This window comes from Stomoxys calcitrans, chromosome 4 (assembly GCF_963082655.1).
Source record: "Stomoxys calcitrans chromosome 4, idStoCalc2.1, whole genome shotgun sequence".
In the NCBI taxonomy this organism is placed as follows: Eukaryota; Metazoa; Arthropoda; class Insecta; order Diptera; family Muscidae; genus Stomoxys; species Stomoxys calcitrans.
The window spans coordinates 3,335,575-3,354,125 of NC_081555.1; the positions used below are offsets into that span (position 1 = coordinate 3,335,575).

Below are 18,551 nucleotides of genomic sequence, written 5' to 3' on the forward strand. Positions count from 1 at the left end.
TAAAGAAGCTTTCTATTTGGTCATGTGGCGGCTACAGACACTTTGTTATTATTGAAGATATCTGTATCCGATCACACTTGGCAGACTAATTTGCATTCATTTTTTCTAATCCCACTCTGCGTCAATAGTTTAACTGCCCAGCTAGACCCACTCAATATTCCCTCCTTAAATAATTCAAAGGAACGGTGTTGGTTTCATCATAGCTTCCCGATGTGGCAGATTCAATCAAAACACTAAAGAAGCCGATAATTGCTATTTTCTTGGTGTTTGGTCTCGCAAAAATTTGCACAAATTTTTCAGTTCCCGAACACAGCTAACATCTTGCTGCCTTAAAATTAGTGGTTAAATTATACAACTTTTGGTTTGGCTTAATTAATTTTTGTCCAATTTAAAAGACCAAAAATGTGAAAATATTAGAATTATTGTTTTATTTTATGAAATAAATACTTCCATGTCCTATTTTTGGTTTAGTTTCTTGAAAGTAGACAAAATTTGTTATTACCCGATAGGTAAATTGATGCGGGCAAAAACTCGCGCATTTCTATAAGAAGTATCGAATAGAATTAATCGATAACGGATGCCATAATCCAAGAAATGCAAAACTCGATAAGTCGACTACGGATACGAGAATTAAGGTGGAGTTACATACTAAATACCGGCACTTAGGTGAGGGCACAATACCAGACGTGAACCAACTAAGGAGAGTGGTATTGAAAACAATTAAGAATTTTGTAAGAAGCACGGAATTCCTAACTTAAAATTTTCACAACAAGGCGATTACTGGCATAGGTGTATGTCCATAGTGGCATGGGGCGGATTAATATTTGCACCCTATTTTAAACCTAACCTAACCTACATACTATGCGCACGCATTAAAAATACAACTCTGCAAACAAATCCCACAAAAACGATGGGGCAAAAGTTAAATAATTTTTAACTTTAACCCCTAAAAACACTACTCCACGTATGACAACACAGAATGACGCACGAGATCAATCGTCAAAGTTGAAAATTCTTAGCTTTTGCGCATCGGCTTAGTGGAATTTTTTGCAGAGTTGCATTTTTAAGGCGTTTTTGGAGCTTGCATATGTTATATAACTCCACCTTTAGGGCCTTCGATTACAATCTTTCAATTTGCTTGCATTTCGACAGCTTGCCCAATGCCCAATGTTTGTTAAAATCACAATTTTTCAAGTTTTCAATGCGTCGCACTCTCCGAAAAGTTTTGAATCGAACATTACCATCACATTACCAAAAAAATTCTTACTTTTTTTTTCTTCTAAATCAAATATGTATTTTATTCATTTTTCTTTGTAATAGATCTGCTTTATTTTGCAATACAATCCAATAGGTTAAATTTCAATATTATTTTCGATTTGTGTATAATTTCATATTTGTATAACTTTTTTTTTAATTTTTTATTTTTACGAATTCATATAAATATATTTCTTTCATATTCATTAATAGTATTTTATATTTTCAATCCATATTTTTTATATATTTGATAGGGAAGTTGTAGTGTTTTGTTGAGAAGAAAAAGACAACATAAAGATGATAAAAAATTAAATGCAAAACTATTAAATTTGTAATCAAAACATTGAAAGAACAACAGTTCACAAAACCGCAATTGAGATGTGATGCAAACGGGGTAACATTAAAATTTTTTAAAACTTAAGTATAAATGGGATAAAGGCAATAGATGCGCCAACATTCCCGTTTCTTTACAACGATTTGATTATAAATTTAAACATTTGCTTTAAAAGGTATGATTTAAAAAAAAAACAAAACTCATGTATTCGAATAAATAAATAATAACAAGAATATTAAAATAAATAAATAATATACAAAAAACACATTTATATAGACAAAACGTAGATGAGATGTATTTTTACAACAAGAATAGTTAAAACTAAACAATATATAAAGTAAATAAAAATTTATGAGGAATTTTTATATTAAACCAAACAAAAAAAAAACAAAAATTACATACATATGTATAGTATATATGATTTTGTGATGTTTTCGCCTAGTTTCTTTACTCTCTTTTTTGGAAATGTTTCTTCATTTTTCTCTTATGTTTATTGAAAATACAAAAAAAAAACTTATTTTAAAAGCATGTACTCATCAGAGAAAAGAAACAAAATAAATCTTTGGCACAGTCTATGACTTAAATTGCGTTGGAAAAAATTCGTTTGTTTTTATCAAAAAGATCATATTGTGTGTGTGTGCAAGTTTTTAAGTGGAATTGTAAAAAAAACTATTTTTACTTTTTCTGTGGAAATAAATTAATTGAAATTTGTTTTTTTTTTTTAATTTTTATAAAAAATATCCTGTTTGATATGTTGTTTCGTATCTATAAATGAGTGTGCTGTGTATGTATGTGTACATGATGATGTATGTTTTTTTTTTATATAAATTATGTATTTCTCTCCTTTGATGTTAATGATGATGGTGATATGAAAAAAGTTTTTATAGGAATGTATATATGAGATGATGTAATTGTTGTTTTTGTGTGTTGTTACTTGTTATTGTTCGTTAATAGCTGTTTTTTTTTTGTTGTATCTTTAATAATACCTGTAGTATTGTAAAGTGCTGCAAGAAAATAAAAATAAAAAAAAAATATATATAATAAATGAAAAGTATAGACAAACTTTTTCACAACAACAAAAAATGGCAAAAACCGAAAAATGTGAAAATAAAGAAAACCAGTAATTTCTATAAAGAGAACTATGCATGTCTGGACTGTTTAGTAAACAGAACTGTGTATGTCTGAACTCAAATGAAGTAAGAAACTCCTATTACCAGCTTATTTTGTTTGGATTTTTTACAGTATGTACTCTAAATGTCAAATGGTCGTGAAAAAGTCAAAATGCCTCACCATTTAGGTTAATTTCATCATTAACGTGATTCAACAAGATTCGAAAAATTTACCGATTCTGGAAAATCAAAGGTACTTCGAAAATAAGAAATATCCCAGATACGAATTGTGACACCTCACACTGAAGCGGCAGTACTTGGCTGATGTAGCTTTTCGTCGGCTCCAGTATTGCCAGCATTGGGATTTTCTCCCCAAACTGGGGATTTATTTTCAAAGATGGGGACTATATTTTGGACTTGGAGATTTGATGGGCATACATTGAGAATTTTTTGGGGAGAAATTTTCTGTTCAAATTTTTGTTTGTAAAGCCTAATACTAACTTTATTCGCACGAAAATTGCTTATTACTAACTTCATTCGCACGAAAATTGTCTCTAAATTGGTTGCGAAATATGCCGCATACTATTGGACGACAAAAAACAAACATAACTCATAGAAAGTCACCCAACAAAAGCAAATACGTTGAAACAGAGTTGCTTGTGATCCAGCTCGTAAGCAATTAATTGAAGCGAAATTTGTGTTGGCGCAGCGAACTCACTACCACTTTTCTTGTCACCATTGTTTTTTTAAAGTGGATTTGGAAAGTTGTTCAGTACTAGGTTTAAATTGTAAATAAAAAAATGTGTGAAAAATTAATGTTTTTTTAGGCTAATGACTTAGAAGTAGCAATTTGGCACAGTTAATCCAGATATAATATGATGGCTGGATTGTGTTGGCGCAGAAAATGTGCAATAAACATGTTTTAGTAAATTAAGATAGTTTTTTGAAAATGTTCACAACTAAATACAGAGTACCCTGCTTAAAGCCTAGTACTGACTTCATTCGCAGCGAAAATGCCTATTAAATTATTGCGAAATTCGACGGACCCTATTCTTTTCCAGAACACAAATAAAAGTCAAACAACAACACACAACAAACACAACATCATTGAAAAAGAGTTGGCTGGTGCCCATTTCGTGGGCATTTAATTTAATTGGCAATTAACTGAAGCGAAATTTGTATTGGTGCAGCGACATGGGGCTGCTATTTTGTTTACAGAACTCAGTACCATTTCTACGGAATGTGTTCGCATTTTAGCGTAGTATTGACTACATTCACAGCAAAAATGCTAAAAAGCTGAAAATTGTTGTGAAATCCGACGGACTTTTTTTCTTTATCAGAACACAAACAACAACACAAAACAAATACAACAGTATTAAAGCAGAGTTGATTCGACCCATTTCGTGAGCATTGAATTACGTTTGCAATTAAAATTGTGCGAAATTTTTCCAATTTCGATCATAGAACTCAGAGCCACTTATACGTCATGTGTTCCCATTATCTTCTTCACCATTTTTTTATAGTGCTTTTTGACAGTTGTTTGTGTGAAAAGTCGAAGTCATTACTGGGCTTAGAATAAAAAGAAAACACACCAACTGTCCCAATGAAATATTATGTCCCTGTTTTGTATACAATACAGTACAAAGCACGTGTTATCGACATGATAACGATAATAATCTATCCAGATCAGCATGGCATTGGTACACCTGACTTGCATTGAATGTATAATGCTATAAACAGACCCAGGGTGCCTGTCCATTATGGTAACCTGCGCATAAGGTTCCACCAACGCCGGTGTCGCATAAGAGACATATATTTACCCAGAATAGGTCGCCACCGTACGGACTGTGACACACACTCGAGATGCCGACACACGACTGTGAAACACACACCGCGGTGACACACTCACGAGATACCGATAGACGACCAGGTTCGTAAATGGGGAGTACAGTTCGAAGGTGAACACAAATCTCTTGAATTTATTGAGCGAATAGAAGAGATGGCTCAAATATACGCCCTGGAGATTGACGTGATGCCAACAATGATTCCCGAGGTCCTGAAGGAAAAAGCCATGATCAGGTATTGGACAAATAACCAGCAAAGAATTTTTCGCAATGCCTTGCCGAGTACCTGGGGTGTATACATTGACGTGACTTCCCAAAGCTTGTATATCTTTTGACGATGGCGCAAGACCTGCAGAGCTTGCCTCCTTTGCCCAATCATCCACGCGAACAACATAGGTGGTTTGAGGCGGAAGAAGTCCCGCATGAAGTGCCGCCTACCCTCAGTGTCGAAACGACACCATCATTTTTTGTTGGAATTGTGCCCAAGAAACGACAGTCATACCCACCACGGTCGACGGTTTCGCCAACACCCTCAATGGCAATGCCTGCTAAATAACCCCGTTGATATAGCGAACGAAATCGACGAACGGTACGGACTTTCTGACCCATGCATACACACCTATTCATCGCCAGGTTCGCTTGCGCCTTTGGTGGGTCAAACCCTCGGCTACGGGAGATCAAGTATGTTAGTAATCTGAACCTGAAGGACTGGTATTGGTAGATACGTACCAATGGCGGCCGAAAGCACTGTAACTGGCCGTGGATTGTGGGTGAGCGGAGACTATGTATGGACTTCCGCGATCCCAAAAGCAAATCCAATCCAAATACGTATCTCCTCGATTCTAGACTGGGACCTGTAGGACGGGTACTGGCAGATACCAATGGAAGCGAAAAGCAAGAAGGCGGTTGCCTTTACTGTTACGGGCCGTGGATTGATGGCGAGCGAAGACTATGTATGGACTTCCGTAACCTCAACAGCAAATCCAATCCAGATGCGTATTTCCTCTACTCTAGACCGGCTACGGGAGACCAAGCATGTTAGTAGTCTGGTCCTGAAAGACGGCTACAGCAGATACCAATGGAAGCCTAAAGATACCGATGGAAGCCTTCTTGGGTCTTGGATTGGTCCAATGGCGAGTTATGCCTTTTGGTCAGCACGAAGGGTCCCAAGATAGAACCTTACGCCTTCGCCTATCTGGATGACATCATAGCCATCGGGAAAGCGGCGAAGGAAACTCGTCACTACATTGGCACTGTAGCAAACAGACGTCAAGTTTAACTTTCGGCGATGTGTGGTGTTCATCGCCATGACGAAAAACTCAGCTTAGAGCTCGAGACGCGGGTTACGGATAATAAATGTGGCTATAACAACAACAAAAACTTACGGAAATGATTACTTCTACAGCTAAACCGACTAAAATTTTGTCACGAATACAAGCGAATTTTATGCGCTGGCATCATATTAAAATCATCTGCAGTTATAGAGTGAATGCGCCAGATTTGAATAAACGAAAGAAATTCGTTGGATTAATATAATTTGAGTGGATTTAGTGCTTTATTCTGTAGGCAAAGTTAGAGAAACTCAAAATTTTGTGCATGTCTTATATGTACGAACGGTTTCAGCGAAAGCTACGAGAACATCAAAAGTGAGGAAACTATAGAACAGAGGACGAGTTAAGCTCCCAATTATACACTCTGTCCGTACATTTCAAGATTTTTCAGAATTGTAGATTAGGTTACAAAGAAGACTAAACTAAATCATAAGCCACCGAATGGGCTTGCATTCAGGTATCTCGCTTATGCTATTCAAAGCAGCTTCGGACGTATCTGGACTAACGTACATTTGTGCACACTCGTAAGTTCTTGGGCAATTTAAAGAACTGTGGTAAAAAAGCAAGCAGTTATTCTCTTCACATAGACATATAGTTGTGATTCTTACAAAAATAACATAATAAACAAAGCAAAGAACGAAATGAACTAGGAAATATAAAAAGAGATATCTATTGTATGTATAATTTATGTTGTATGTTTTAATTTTATAAAAAATGTAATCCCCTTTAACTATTGGCAACAACAAACATTTGTAAACTTTTGAAATTGTCGTTCAAATTTGTGCTAAACAACTTTTTGTTAGCAAATAGGGAAATTATGTTTAACAATTCTACTCTTTTGAACTCCAATTGGAAAACAATAATATATATTTTTTTTTTGTTTCATTTTTGTGATAGCTATAATAATGTATTATGTATATATGTATTTGTATATATATAAAACGTCTATATCTCAATATTTAATTTAGTTGTTAGTTAGGTTAGCTAAATGAAGTAAAAAAGAACAATCATTTAGAACAACACTACTATTGTGTTATTTTATTTTGTTATATTTATACGTTAGATGTAATGATGATGGTGTTGGGGAATGGTTTGAGTCTATAGAGGTACTACAAGTATATTTTTTGGATAAAACAAATTGAAAGCTTACTAAACTTTCGGAATGGCTCGCTTTCTGAATGCCTCACTTTCTTTATATGTCTCATACTAGCAAGTAGGGTGTACACTCGTTTAATCGAATAATCGATTATTTGTGACCTTTCAAACAATCGAGCAATCGAAAATTAAATATTTTTAAATAAACAAACAATCGAAAAATTTAGAACGGTAAATCGATTAATCGTTTTAATGTTAAAATAACTAAAAAACAAGTGAAATATGTTATTTGTGTGCATTTTTTCTATAATTTGGGCCCTACTCGCGCAAAATGTCATTCGATTGGGATGAGAATTCGTTGCTTTACTACAAAGAGGAGGATCAAATAAACCGGATCCATTGGCCCTTCTTACAAATCAAAGTAAAATACAAAAGTATATCCCATTTTATTACTAGTACGGCCTTTCTGATATTTCGCCCTAATGTGGATATCATATTGGTGTTCCACTTCCAAATTTCTTTTATTTGAGGCTTATATTGCTTGGGTAGGTAAAAATGTCCGGTATGGCCTAATGTTGTCATTATTGGTTTAAAATTCCATTTGACGGGCTTTGAGGGTAGGGCGGCCACCCTAGACATCCCATCTTAAATAAGTATACCAAATTTCTGTTTTTGATTTTTTATATACAAACTATGTTTCGTGTAAATCGCCCCATCCATCTCTGAGATCGGTCGTTTTTGTAAAAAGGGCAAGGGGAGGTTATGCCCATTAAAGTTTTGATGTTAGATCCACTTCATTCTCTTGGTTTTGGTGGTGGATTGGAGTAGCTGAACCCTTTGCCCCGAAAGTGGATGTGGTTTTTTTGAGAAGCTGAATGAATCAGAATTCAGCTTCTCAAAAAAACCACATTTGAGCTACATATTGCTATGATCGGTATATATGTGTGGTTTAGGGGGAGTTTATGAGGTTAGGCGTCCCTGAAGCACTTGGCCATAAAACAGATATCAGATTTGAGCCCCTTTTTGCCATTATCACGGTTTACCCCCGAAACTCCCTTTAGGGGGCGGACCCGGAAATAATATCAGTATCGTGTTAGAACACAGTTTTGTGCCCCCCACCGGTTTTTGAGTCAAATAATGTCAAGCATTTCAGGACCAGAAACGTGGTCCTGAAAGTGGATATGAATTTCGTGCTCTAATGCCTTTCTTTTGAGTCCTATATTGCCATGATCGGTAAATACGTATGTCTGATTTAGCGGTTTTTTCGGAGGTGAGATGGCCCCCCAAACACTTAGCCCTACTCTTATATACCATACCATTTATTAAAACCACATATTGCCATTGGTTTAAGGGGAGTTTATGGGATGAGGCGTCCCTCCAACACTTGGCCCCAAATTAGGCTATCAAATTCGTTTTCTAATCTCAAATACCTTTCATTTGAGCCACATATTCCATGGTCGGTAAATATGGACTCTTTGTGGGTAGTTTTGGGGAAGGGACGGCGAATACGTTTATTCAAGCCCCAAATTGCAATGGTCAGTCAGTAAATAATTGTTGTTTGTATATGGGAAGGGGTAGACCCCTGGAAAATTGGTCCCGAAAGTGGGTATTAATTTTATGCTCTACTCCTCAATACCTTACATGGTCGGTGAATATGTCCGATTTAGGTGTGTTTTGGGGAGTGGGGTGGTCCCCCAAACACTTAGCCTTAAAATAAATCAGAATCGTGCTCTACTCTCAAATATCATTTATTTGAACCCCATATTGTCATTGATATCAAAAGCAAAAGCACTGGTAATCCAAGCAAGCTACCAACTCGGCTACCGGGTCGCCCCTTACCCATTACTTGAGCCCGATATTGCAATTGTTAACAAATACGTCTCATTGAGGTTGTGTTATGGGGGTGGGGTGGCCCCATAATCACTTTTTCCTGAATATTAATATCAGATTCGTGCTTTACGCCCAAAGACCTTTCCTTTGAGACCCATATTGCTATGGTCGTAAATTTGTCCTGATTGGTTCCACATTAGGACATCAGATTCGTATTCTACACTCAAATACTTTTTATTTGTGCTCCATATTGTCATGGTCAGTAAATTAGTCCTATTTGGGCTGTGCTTTGTGGATGGGGAGGACCCCCAGAAACTTGGATCCACATTTGGATATGAGATTCGTATTCTACTCGCAAATACCTTTCACTTGAGTCCCATATTGCCATGGTCGGTAAATATGTCCGATTTAGGGGTGTATTGTTTTATATATAAGAAGATACATATAAATCGATTAATCGGTTAATCGATTAATCGAAACTGAATTTTCAAATAAACGATTAATTCCAAAAACGCAAATAAATGTGCACCCTACTAGCAAGTACCGATTTTCTTATTTGAAAAATTTTCAAGCACATGTACCAGAGCACCATCACATTGCTGTTGGTTGTGTGTTAGAGAGCTGCATAAGACCCAATATTTGACACTCTGGACACTTATGAAAAACACTCAATAGACACTTATGTTTGTTTCGCACGCCACTACAAACTTTAGTTATATATAACTTAAAAATTAAGTTATTACTTAATTTTTAGTTTGCATACTATCTTTTTTTTTTGTTTTTTTTTTCATAAGTGTCTATTGAGTGCCAAATATTTGGTCTTATGCAGTTCTCTGGTGTGTGTGTGTGTTTGTATATATGTCTTCTTTACAACAAGTATTCCCTAGTAGAGTTATGTAAACACTGTCATAAATATTTCTAAAAAATTTTTGTTTGGTAGATAAGTAGTATACTATAATATGTGAAATCTAGTCCAATGTTGGCCCAATGTTATCGAAGGAAAAATGAGAATAAAATGGAAAAATCCTTTAAAAAACAAATTACACTTTGACTTTTAAAACCAAAAAAGTTTTTGGTTGGTTTTCCTTTTTTAAACTTTCCTTCATATTTTCATTATTCCTTTTTCTTAGACCTTAAGTTACATTCTGTCTTTTGTTTTCTTTTTTAAACTTTCCTTTTTCTTAGACCTTAAGTTAATTTCTGTCTTTTGCTTTGTTAATAAGAGGGGAAGATGGGAGGTTTAATCAAGTCTATCATTACGATGAAAACCTACAGAGGTTTAGAATGGTATAGTATAGGTGTGTGTATGTGTTTGTGAGGTGTCTATAAAATGGAAATATGTGTTTTATAAAACTAAAAGAAACAATTCGTAAAAAAGAAAACACAAAAAAAATTCAAATTTGCCACGGAAGCTCCAATAGTTTAACAATTATTTTACTTTCCTTTTCATTTTTTTTATAAATCGTTATCTTTTAAGTAAGGCTTTTGTATTTTGTAAGAGTTTAGTAGTTTTTTTTTTGTTTGTTTTTTTGTAATCAAGGCTTGTTTGTGTTATCGGTAAATGTTTCCTATAATAATAAAAAATTGAAAATTGGTATTAACCCAAAAGAAAAAAGCATATTGTGTTTGCAGTTTTAAGTTGTGTGTGTGTTTGTGTGTCATCCGTATTTGATAACTATTTTAAAATTTCACTCTTTTTAATTGTTAATTTTTTCTTTTTTTTTGTTGTCTAAAACTTTAGTTTAGTTTTGTGGTTAAAATTGTTGTTTTCCCAATGTATATTCTATAGTTTTTTGTTTTCTTTAATAACAACAGCTAAAAGTGGTTATTTACTATAATTTGTGTCTGGTTGTGTGTTAGATAGATTAAAAGTTAAGTGGTCAAAGTAAATATGAATAAGAAAAAAACTAAAAAAAAGTTGCTAAAGATAATAGAACCTTAATTGAGTTCAACTTCGTACAAAAGACCCATAAAACCTAGCATTAATAATTCATTTTCCTTCATTCTGATCATAGTAATAAAGACATTCATAAAATACTTTCATAGCATATATAGCATGTATGTATGCATGTGTAAAGACAGACAATGTAATTGATCCATTAATTTCTCCAGAATTGTTTCGATTCTTTAGTAGGTTGTTTTTTGTTTTGAATAATTCTCTTGACTTACTTAACATTGGGATTGGTGGCTGCAGGTGATGCCGACAATGCCATTTTCGATAATGTGGCTAAGGAACGTTTCTGGAATGTTGGCTGATTACTGCCAGAGCTACCATCACTGGTATCGGAAAATAATTTACGGAAACTGCAAGATATAGGCAAACAATATTTTTTACCAAAGTTTTTAATAAAACAACGGTGAGCGTTGACTTACAATTTACGAATACCAGATTCGTTTGTCTTTTTCCAGGGGGCATCATCGGGTTCGTAGGGTAGTGGACCTTGAACTGGTGCATCATTTTCGGGAGGCCTAAAAATTCAATTTAAAATCATTTAATAGCTTTAATTTATGAATTAAGTGCAGGTAAAAACACTCTAAGTTGGTTCGGGCCCAACAATGGACTAGCATCATGGTTTCTGCCAAAAGTGTATACAAGTTACATCTAAAATAACTTTTTTTCCTAACTTAAAAATTTTTTAGAGGTTACTTTATAGTTCTTAGAGCTCACAACAAGCCGATTACTGGCTTAGGAGTATGTCCGTCGTGGCATGGGTCCGAATAATATCTTCACCCTCTTTTCAACCTAACCTAATCTACCTCTAATCGAGTTAGAAATCGAACCAATATATGAGGGTGATGGGTCTATCAAAATGGGAACTTCCACTCGAATTCTTAGAGAATTTGCTCAAGAAACCGTGGTTCTAAGATCAAAAAAAAGCTTTCGGTTTTAACGGCAATATCCGTCCCTTAGGACTTATGTTTATGTGTAAGCTACATATATCCATTCTATGCCATCATCATCCTAGTTAGAATGAGGTCGAAGTAGCTATGACCCGACTGAAGAACAACAAGGCAGCAGGAGCCGACGGGTTACCAGCTTAACTATTTTAGACCGGAGGCGACACGCTGATTAGGCGTATGCATCAGCTTATCTGCGCAATCTGTTTGAAAGAATGCATACCCGATGAGTGGACCTCAGAATACTATGTCCCGTACACAAGAAAGGAAACAAGATGGAATGCGCCAAGTCCGTTCCTCATCTCATACAGGATACTCTCGAGCGCACTGTGTGAAATATTAAAACCCAAAGTCAATGAGATAATTGGGCCCTATCAATACGGCTTTAGGCCTGGTAAATCCACCATAGACAAGATACTCACATTGCGCCAAATCATGGATAAGACCCAAGAAGGACAAACCTACAATCTCTTTGTTGACTACAAAGCCGCTTTTGATACAGCCTATACGTTCAAAGGTATTTCAAGCCATGTCTGAGTTTGGTATCTCTTCAAAAAATTAATAAGACTATGTAGGATGGCAGTTGCTGATACGCTTCTCGGAACCATTAAATGCCAAACGAGGTTTCAGACGGGAAGACAGCCTATCGTGTGATCTCTTTAATATCCTGCTTGAGAAGATTATACGTGTGATGTGAATAGATATCTCAAAAGACAACAAATGCTACTCGCCTATGACGACGACATCGATATCATAGGTCGGTCACCGGAAGTAGTAACTGCCGCCTTTGAAAATGGGTCTGGTAGTAAATAAAGATAAAACGAAATGGATGAAATTAACTCCCAAAACGCCCTGTACAACCGATCAGATAAAGAAAATGGAGAAAGTTGAGAACCACAACTTTGAGACAGTCAGTAACTTTATCTACTTCGGCACCGCCATAACCGAAACGAATGAAAGCAGTTTTTTATTTATTTATACATTCAGAACATGTTATTAATTGATTCAGAACAGGTTTGGAATAAGGCGAAAAAAAAAATGGCAAACAAATGCTACTTTGGATGAAGTAAGCAGTTTAGAAACAAGTCCACCTCACGAAAGATGAAGATTACACTATACAAAACACTGACACTACCCGATACTCTCTGGAAATAAACAGGGTAGTCAAAGAACATAAGCGGAATTTGAGGCCGAAATGACTTGAAGCAATGTAACTTAGGCACTGGTTTAGGCAAGCTGTGGTCTACTGTTAAATCACTCTCGAAGCCCGGTAGTCGGGATGACAGAATCTCAGTCACTTTTGGCGACGTAACCGTAACTGATCCAAAGAGATGCGCCAGGTTGTTTAACCGCCAATTTATAGTGCATACCGAGAGTGGCAGGGTACGGAGGAGAGCCATTTGTCGTATCTGTGGTCTCCTAGTCGATGGACAGCCATTACAATTTACCGTGGGCGAAGTTACGAATGTCATGCGTGGCGCCAAATCACCCAAGGCGTTGGCCCCGACGGAATCTTTACACTGATGCTGAACTCCTGGACCTACCTGGAGTTGAGTACCTTACTACTATCCTCAACCTGTCTATGAACACTCATATAGCCACGCATGAAACGTGGGGTCGCGAACTATCTGTGTGGTCGCCAGTCATTTGTGGAATTTAGGGATAAGGAGTCAAAGCAATGTAGAGTGGAAATGGGAGTTCCCCAAAATATGGGGAACTCTACATGACCTCCATTGCCGGCAGCACTTGGGGTGCTGGCAAAGAAACTTTGTTGACCACATACAAAGCAATGGGCCGGTCTGTGGTATGTTATGCAGCTCTAGTGTGGTCTCGTCAGCTCTGTGACACGCCGTGGAATAATATTTAGATCTGCCAGAGTGCCGCGCTTTGAACTGCGACGGGCTGTCTGTTCAGTTCTCATATGGACCACCTCCATTAGGAGACAAAGATCCTACCAGTGCGAAGACATAACTACATGCTGTCTAAGCAATGCCTTTTGGGCTGTTATCGCAGAGACCATCCAAATCATCATCTTGTGGATAGATATCCACCGCTCAGAAGCCTTAAAGAAGATCTACATGATCTAGAGCGTGAGGTTCAGCGCTACAAGATAGAACCTCTAGATAAATCGGCATATCAAGCAGGTCTAGACAACATTCATGGAGACACGGTAGCAGATACGGTAAATGGCTACCGGGTGAATATTGTCCATGAAGAACGACCGCCTCCCATTCCACCAGAGGAAAATAACCTCCCCTGGAAAACCAGAGTAGTTCTGGCTCAATTACGTTCCGGCAGATGCAGCCGCTTCAACTCCTACAGAGCAAGGATTTATGCCGACGTAAAAGATGTATGTCCCGATTGTAACCAGGGGCCGCACGATACACGTCACCTGTTTAACTGCCCGGCCAAACCCACTCGACTCAGACCCAAATCCTTGTGGACTCACCCCATCTTATTCGCAGAGTTCCTGGGTCTTGACACTCAACAGAATCAAGCAGACGAAAGATAGAACACAATAAACTTCTACAACAACAACATCAACGTGTTGTTATATGATTCTGAGGCATGGGTACTTGTGAAAGCAGACGAGGCAGTGCTTGGAGTGTTTGAGAGGAAGATTCTTTGTAAAATATATGGAACAGTTTGCGTTAATGGAGAATATAGTTACAAGCATAAAAATACAACGGCTGCGTTGGCTAAACAGGGACACCCAAAAGCCCGAGGGAAAGATCAGGTAATGGGAGACATCTCGAAACTTGGTGTCAGAGATTATAAAATGAACGCAGAAGATCGAGGCGCCTGGAACGCTATTTTACGTTCGAATAGTGAAACAAATATTCTGTCATAGCCAATTAACGTAAAGTAAAGCCAACTTCATATTATGCATTTGCGCACCGTTTTGATCAATTTGACATTCTTTTACATATTTGGTTACTATGCTTCTACTACTAAAGCGCCGAAGGCAATGACTTTACAAAATACCACCATGTGAAATTCGCCATCAGATTTAGAAAGGTAAGAGAAATCGAATAAACGGGCTAGCCAAGGATACTTGAGCCGTTTCGTCTGGGCGTAGAAGATAAATTAGTTATGGAAGGACTTTTTCGTTGAAAACCGGAAGCTCGATTTTGCATTTAGACCTATGGTTATTAAGGTAAAATTTCTTTGTATTCGTCGTAGATATCGATATTGACTATCACTGTGGGTTTTGGTTGGTCCACACAAATCGACGCACCTTGATACTGACATGTCAAACTTCAGGGAAATCTGAGAATCTGTGCCCTATTTTTTTGTATGAATTGGAAGGGATAATGTATCTTGTACAGCAAAACGCAGCTAAATACAACAAAAATTGTGATTTCTACTGGCATAAGAAGTAAAATCGACGAATCAGTTTATATGATTGACATATTTAATATGAGTCTATCTTGGACCTTGGTCAAAGTGGCAAAAGCTGTAGCTTCTATGGGGCTATGAAATCAAATCGATTTATAAGCGGACAAAGCAACAAATTCGAGCGGACCACTTTATTCGTTACGCATTGTATTAAACGCTATTTGATAAGAAGTTAACTGGAAATAAAATATTGCCAATACCTATGCGGACAGTTCCAAACTGGATGACCAGGTAGGTGGATTTTGGGATATACTCTGGCGAACTAGGAATAGGTGTGTCAACAATGTTAACTAACCACTGTAGTGTATATCAAGAGGAAACATTTTGAATTATATATAAGCGGTAAGCATAAATTATAATTTAGCAAATAGCAAATTTTGCTCATAAACATAAACTTCTCACCTATAAATAAGTGCAGGCCGATTCAAGTTTAAGCTCAATGATAAGGGGCCTCCTTTTTATAGCCTAGTCCGAACGGCATGACGCAGTGCGACACCTGTTTGGAGAGAAATTTTACATGGCATTGTACCTCAAAAATGTTGGCAGCATTAGGAGGGGAAAACCACCGCTGAAAACGTGTTTCTGATAGTCTCGCCAGGATTCGAACCCAGGCGTGCTAACCTCTGCGCTACGATCATTAAATACTAATTTAATGACTGCCAATTCGGTGCACCCATGTCTAAGACGTGTCTGTTTCGTCAATGGGTGGCTCATTAGTTAATACAGCCCCATACGCGGGAATCTTAAATGATCGCCCACGCGACAATATGCGCAACAACAAAAATTTACGAGACTTGGATGCCGGCAGATAGTTTTCCAAGATTGGATGATATCTGCGGCACTGTTGTACCTTTGCGCATCTCCTATATAAGAGATCCATTATTAAATTTGGTGTTTGTTGCAAATTTTACGTTTGCAGTTATTCTTGGGTATTATTTGAACGCCACAGAAAGCAATAGAATACAACCAGAGCGCAAACAACTCTTCTTAATGCAGAAATATACAAATGACACCTTTCAAGTTACAATAATTTTGCGACATTTTACATGATGCAAAACTTTTAAGCTAGTAACACCTTAACATTTGTATGTGACTCAGCACATGTTTCATTCATCATAGACAATAAACTTCTTTAGGTGATGACATTTATGACTGAGACACACGCAAAATTCTCTAAAATACAACGATTTCGAAGACAAAACTTTTTTTTTTTGTTTTTGCTTTGATATTTTTTGTACATGTCTAAGCAACTTACGTTTCCGTTTGATCGCCTTTCTGGCTATCGTCATCCCCTTCAGCACCAATACCATCATCGTCCTCATCCTCCGAACTGGAATCATCATTTGCCGTTATCTCAGTTGGCTTGAGGGCCCTCAACTCTTCGTTTAAGTTTTCGATTGTGGTCAGTAGTTCATCACGTTCGCTGAGTAACTCCTTCAATTCCCTTGTAGTGTAACGTGGACGATTTGGATCATTTGGGTCATCATCTTGTGACATTACCAAATCTTCGTTTTCCTTTTCGGCGAGACCCAAACGTTTTCTCAAACTATTTATATCACGTTGCTGATCTTGTAGCTGTGCCAAAAAGTCGGCTCGCTCCTCACACAAAGTTTTCACTTGAGTTTGTAGCATTGTGCAACGGCGACGAGTGTCACGTCCAGATGCTTTAAAGCGTTCCAGCTGGATGGTCATCTAAAGGGAAAAGGACAAGAAAAGGGATAATGGTAGGGGTTGTAGGTGGGGGTAAGTGGAAAACAAGGCGGAAAGTTAGTTCGGTGGATATTTCAAAGGAAAATGGTTTTCTAATTGTTTATCAACGTGACCAAGAAACTAATTTATGGTTGCTTTGTTCCTAATGAAGCCATAAAAATCAAGTTAATGGACTCACAAAATAACGGTGTGTGCGCACATTGTATACGCGTAGGTGTTTGTCCTTCGACCCCTATGTTTTGTGGCCATGACAAAGAAATGTTAACGGCTTGGTAAAAATGCAAACTTTTATGTGGCCAATGGGAAAAGTTGTTCATTTTTAATTAAGCAAAAATAAGTGCTATAGCAGCAACTATGAAGAAAACTTAAACTTTAATATATTTATGGCAAATTGAAATATGGGCATATGTATCATATCTAGACATTCATTTTGAATTAAACATAAGCGACACTTCCCATATAATGGAAATGATTACGCCAAAGATATCACCTCACATGGCTGAATATCTCCCAAAAGTGCAGTATCTTTTGCAATTCAATTGAACCCATACCAACGCTTCCCAATTTATATTATCTTATCAGTAAGATATTTCAGTCCAACTCACATGTTCAATTTCAGTGTATTTACTCTGCAACTCCCTTTCCTTTTCCTTCAGCTCATCCCTTTGTCGATAGATTTGCTCCTTCAAACGTTGCAGAACCTGAGTATCGCTCAAGGCCGAATGTAACTCGTTATTGGTAATACTGATAATGCTTTCCGTCAGACTCGCTCCCAAACCGGATGAATGAGCAGAAGAGGATTGTAGATCTTGTGTTTGCTTAATCAATCTTTTGTTCTCCTCTTGCAGTGAGGTAACCAAATCCGCCAAATCATTTGTTTCTGTGCGCCATAGTTCTTCAATCATTTCCAATTCCTTTTCGAAACGTCGCCGAAACTCAGCCTTTTCCGATTTTTCACTTTCCAATTGGGCTATCTTTTCTTTTAGCTCCTGAATGGTGGCATTTTCATGCTCATTTTTAGCAGCCAACGCCTCAAGCAACTCCAAAGTGTTGATGATTTTGGGCATAAGACCTAAAGAGAGCCAACTCATTAATACCTATGTAGCTTTCTGCTACATATGTGCATATATAGGTCACTGGGAAACTTTACCTGTAGCCGCTTCGGTGCCAAAACGATCTATGATCTTCTCATATTCCTTGCCAATGTCCGAGGCCAGATCGTAAACATCCACTACTCCGATATCATCAATAGCATCCAGCACCATATCGCCCATTTCATTGAAATGAAAACCTGGCATACGTCTAACAGCGACGGCAACAATAGAGGTTTGCTTAGTAATTTGTTTGGGATGACCTAATCAACACACAAACCAGCGTTTAATTTGCAACCAACCCCCTCAACAGCAGGTAATTGACTACACTACAGCCACTTGCTACCTCTGTCCAATATAAGTGTTAGTTTATAAATAATTCAACACTTTTTATCTTTCCTTTGAACCAATCGCAAACAAATTACACACAGGGCAATGATATTCGCAACACCCGACCCGGAGACTCCCACAGATTTTGTGTATATCGAGGAAGGCCGAATGCATACGCAAAGCTGGACACTTGACTTTTTCTTTTCTTGCTTAAAATACCATTAAATTCGTAATAAATTCCACAAAATCAGAATCCTTGGTAATGTTGGCGGATTGTGAAGATTTGGAAGGAATTTTATTCTATTCTGCAATTCTCAAATTCTCAC

At 37.1% G+C, this 18,551-nt stretch overlaps 1 protein-coding gene across 1 annotated transcript; it reads right to left on the reverse strand.

Annotated features, from left to right (window-relative positions):
- Positions 1–1,286: 1,286 nt before the first annotated feature.
- Positions 1,287–18,551, reverse strand: LOC106093058 (RILP-like protein homolog). The gene is made up of 6 exons (XM_059366736.1): positions 17,955–18,551; positions 17,410–17,876; positions 16,350–16,786; positions 11,171–11,266; positions 10,967–11,101; positions 1,287–2,592 (listed from the first exon to the last, which is right to left on the reverse strand). The coding sequence occupies exons 1-6, from the start codon at positions 18,100–18,102 to the stop codon at positions 2,565–2,567; spliced, it is 1,311 nt and encodes a 436-aa protein (XP_059222719.1). The 5' UTR covers positions 18,103–18,551; the 3' UTR covers positions 1,287–2,564.

What these genes read in the sequence shown, in the direction of transcription:
- LOC106093058 (XM_059366736.1), bottom strand. Translation starts at nt 18,102, where the DNA reads ATGCCAGGTTTTCATTTCAATGAAATGGGCGATATGGTGCTGGATGCT. An exon ending in AATACACTGAAATTGAACAT is followed by an intron (nt 16,787 to 17,409) that starts GTGAGTTGGACT and finishes TTTTCCCTTTAG; the next exon opens with ATGACCATCCAGCTGGAACG. An exon ending in GAATCTGGTATTCGTAAATT is followed by an intron (nt 11,102 to 11,170) that starts GTAAGTCAACGC and finishes TATATCTTGCAG; the next exon opens with TTTCCGTAAATTATTTTCCG.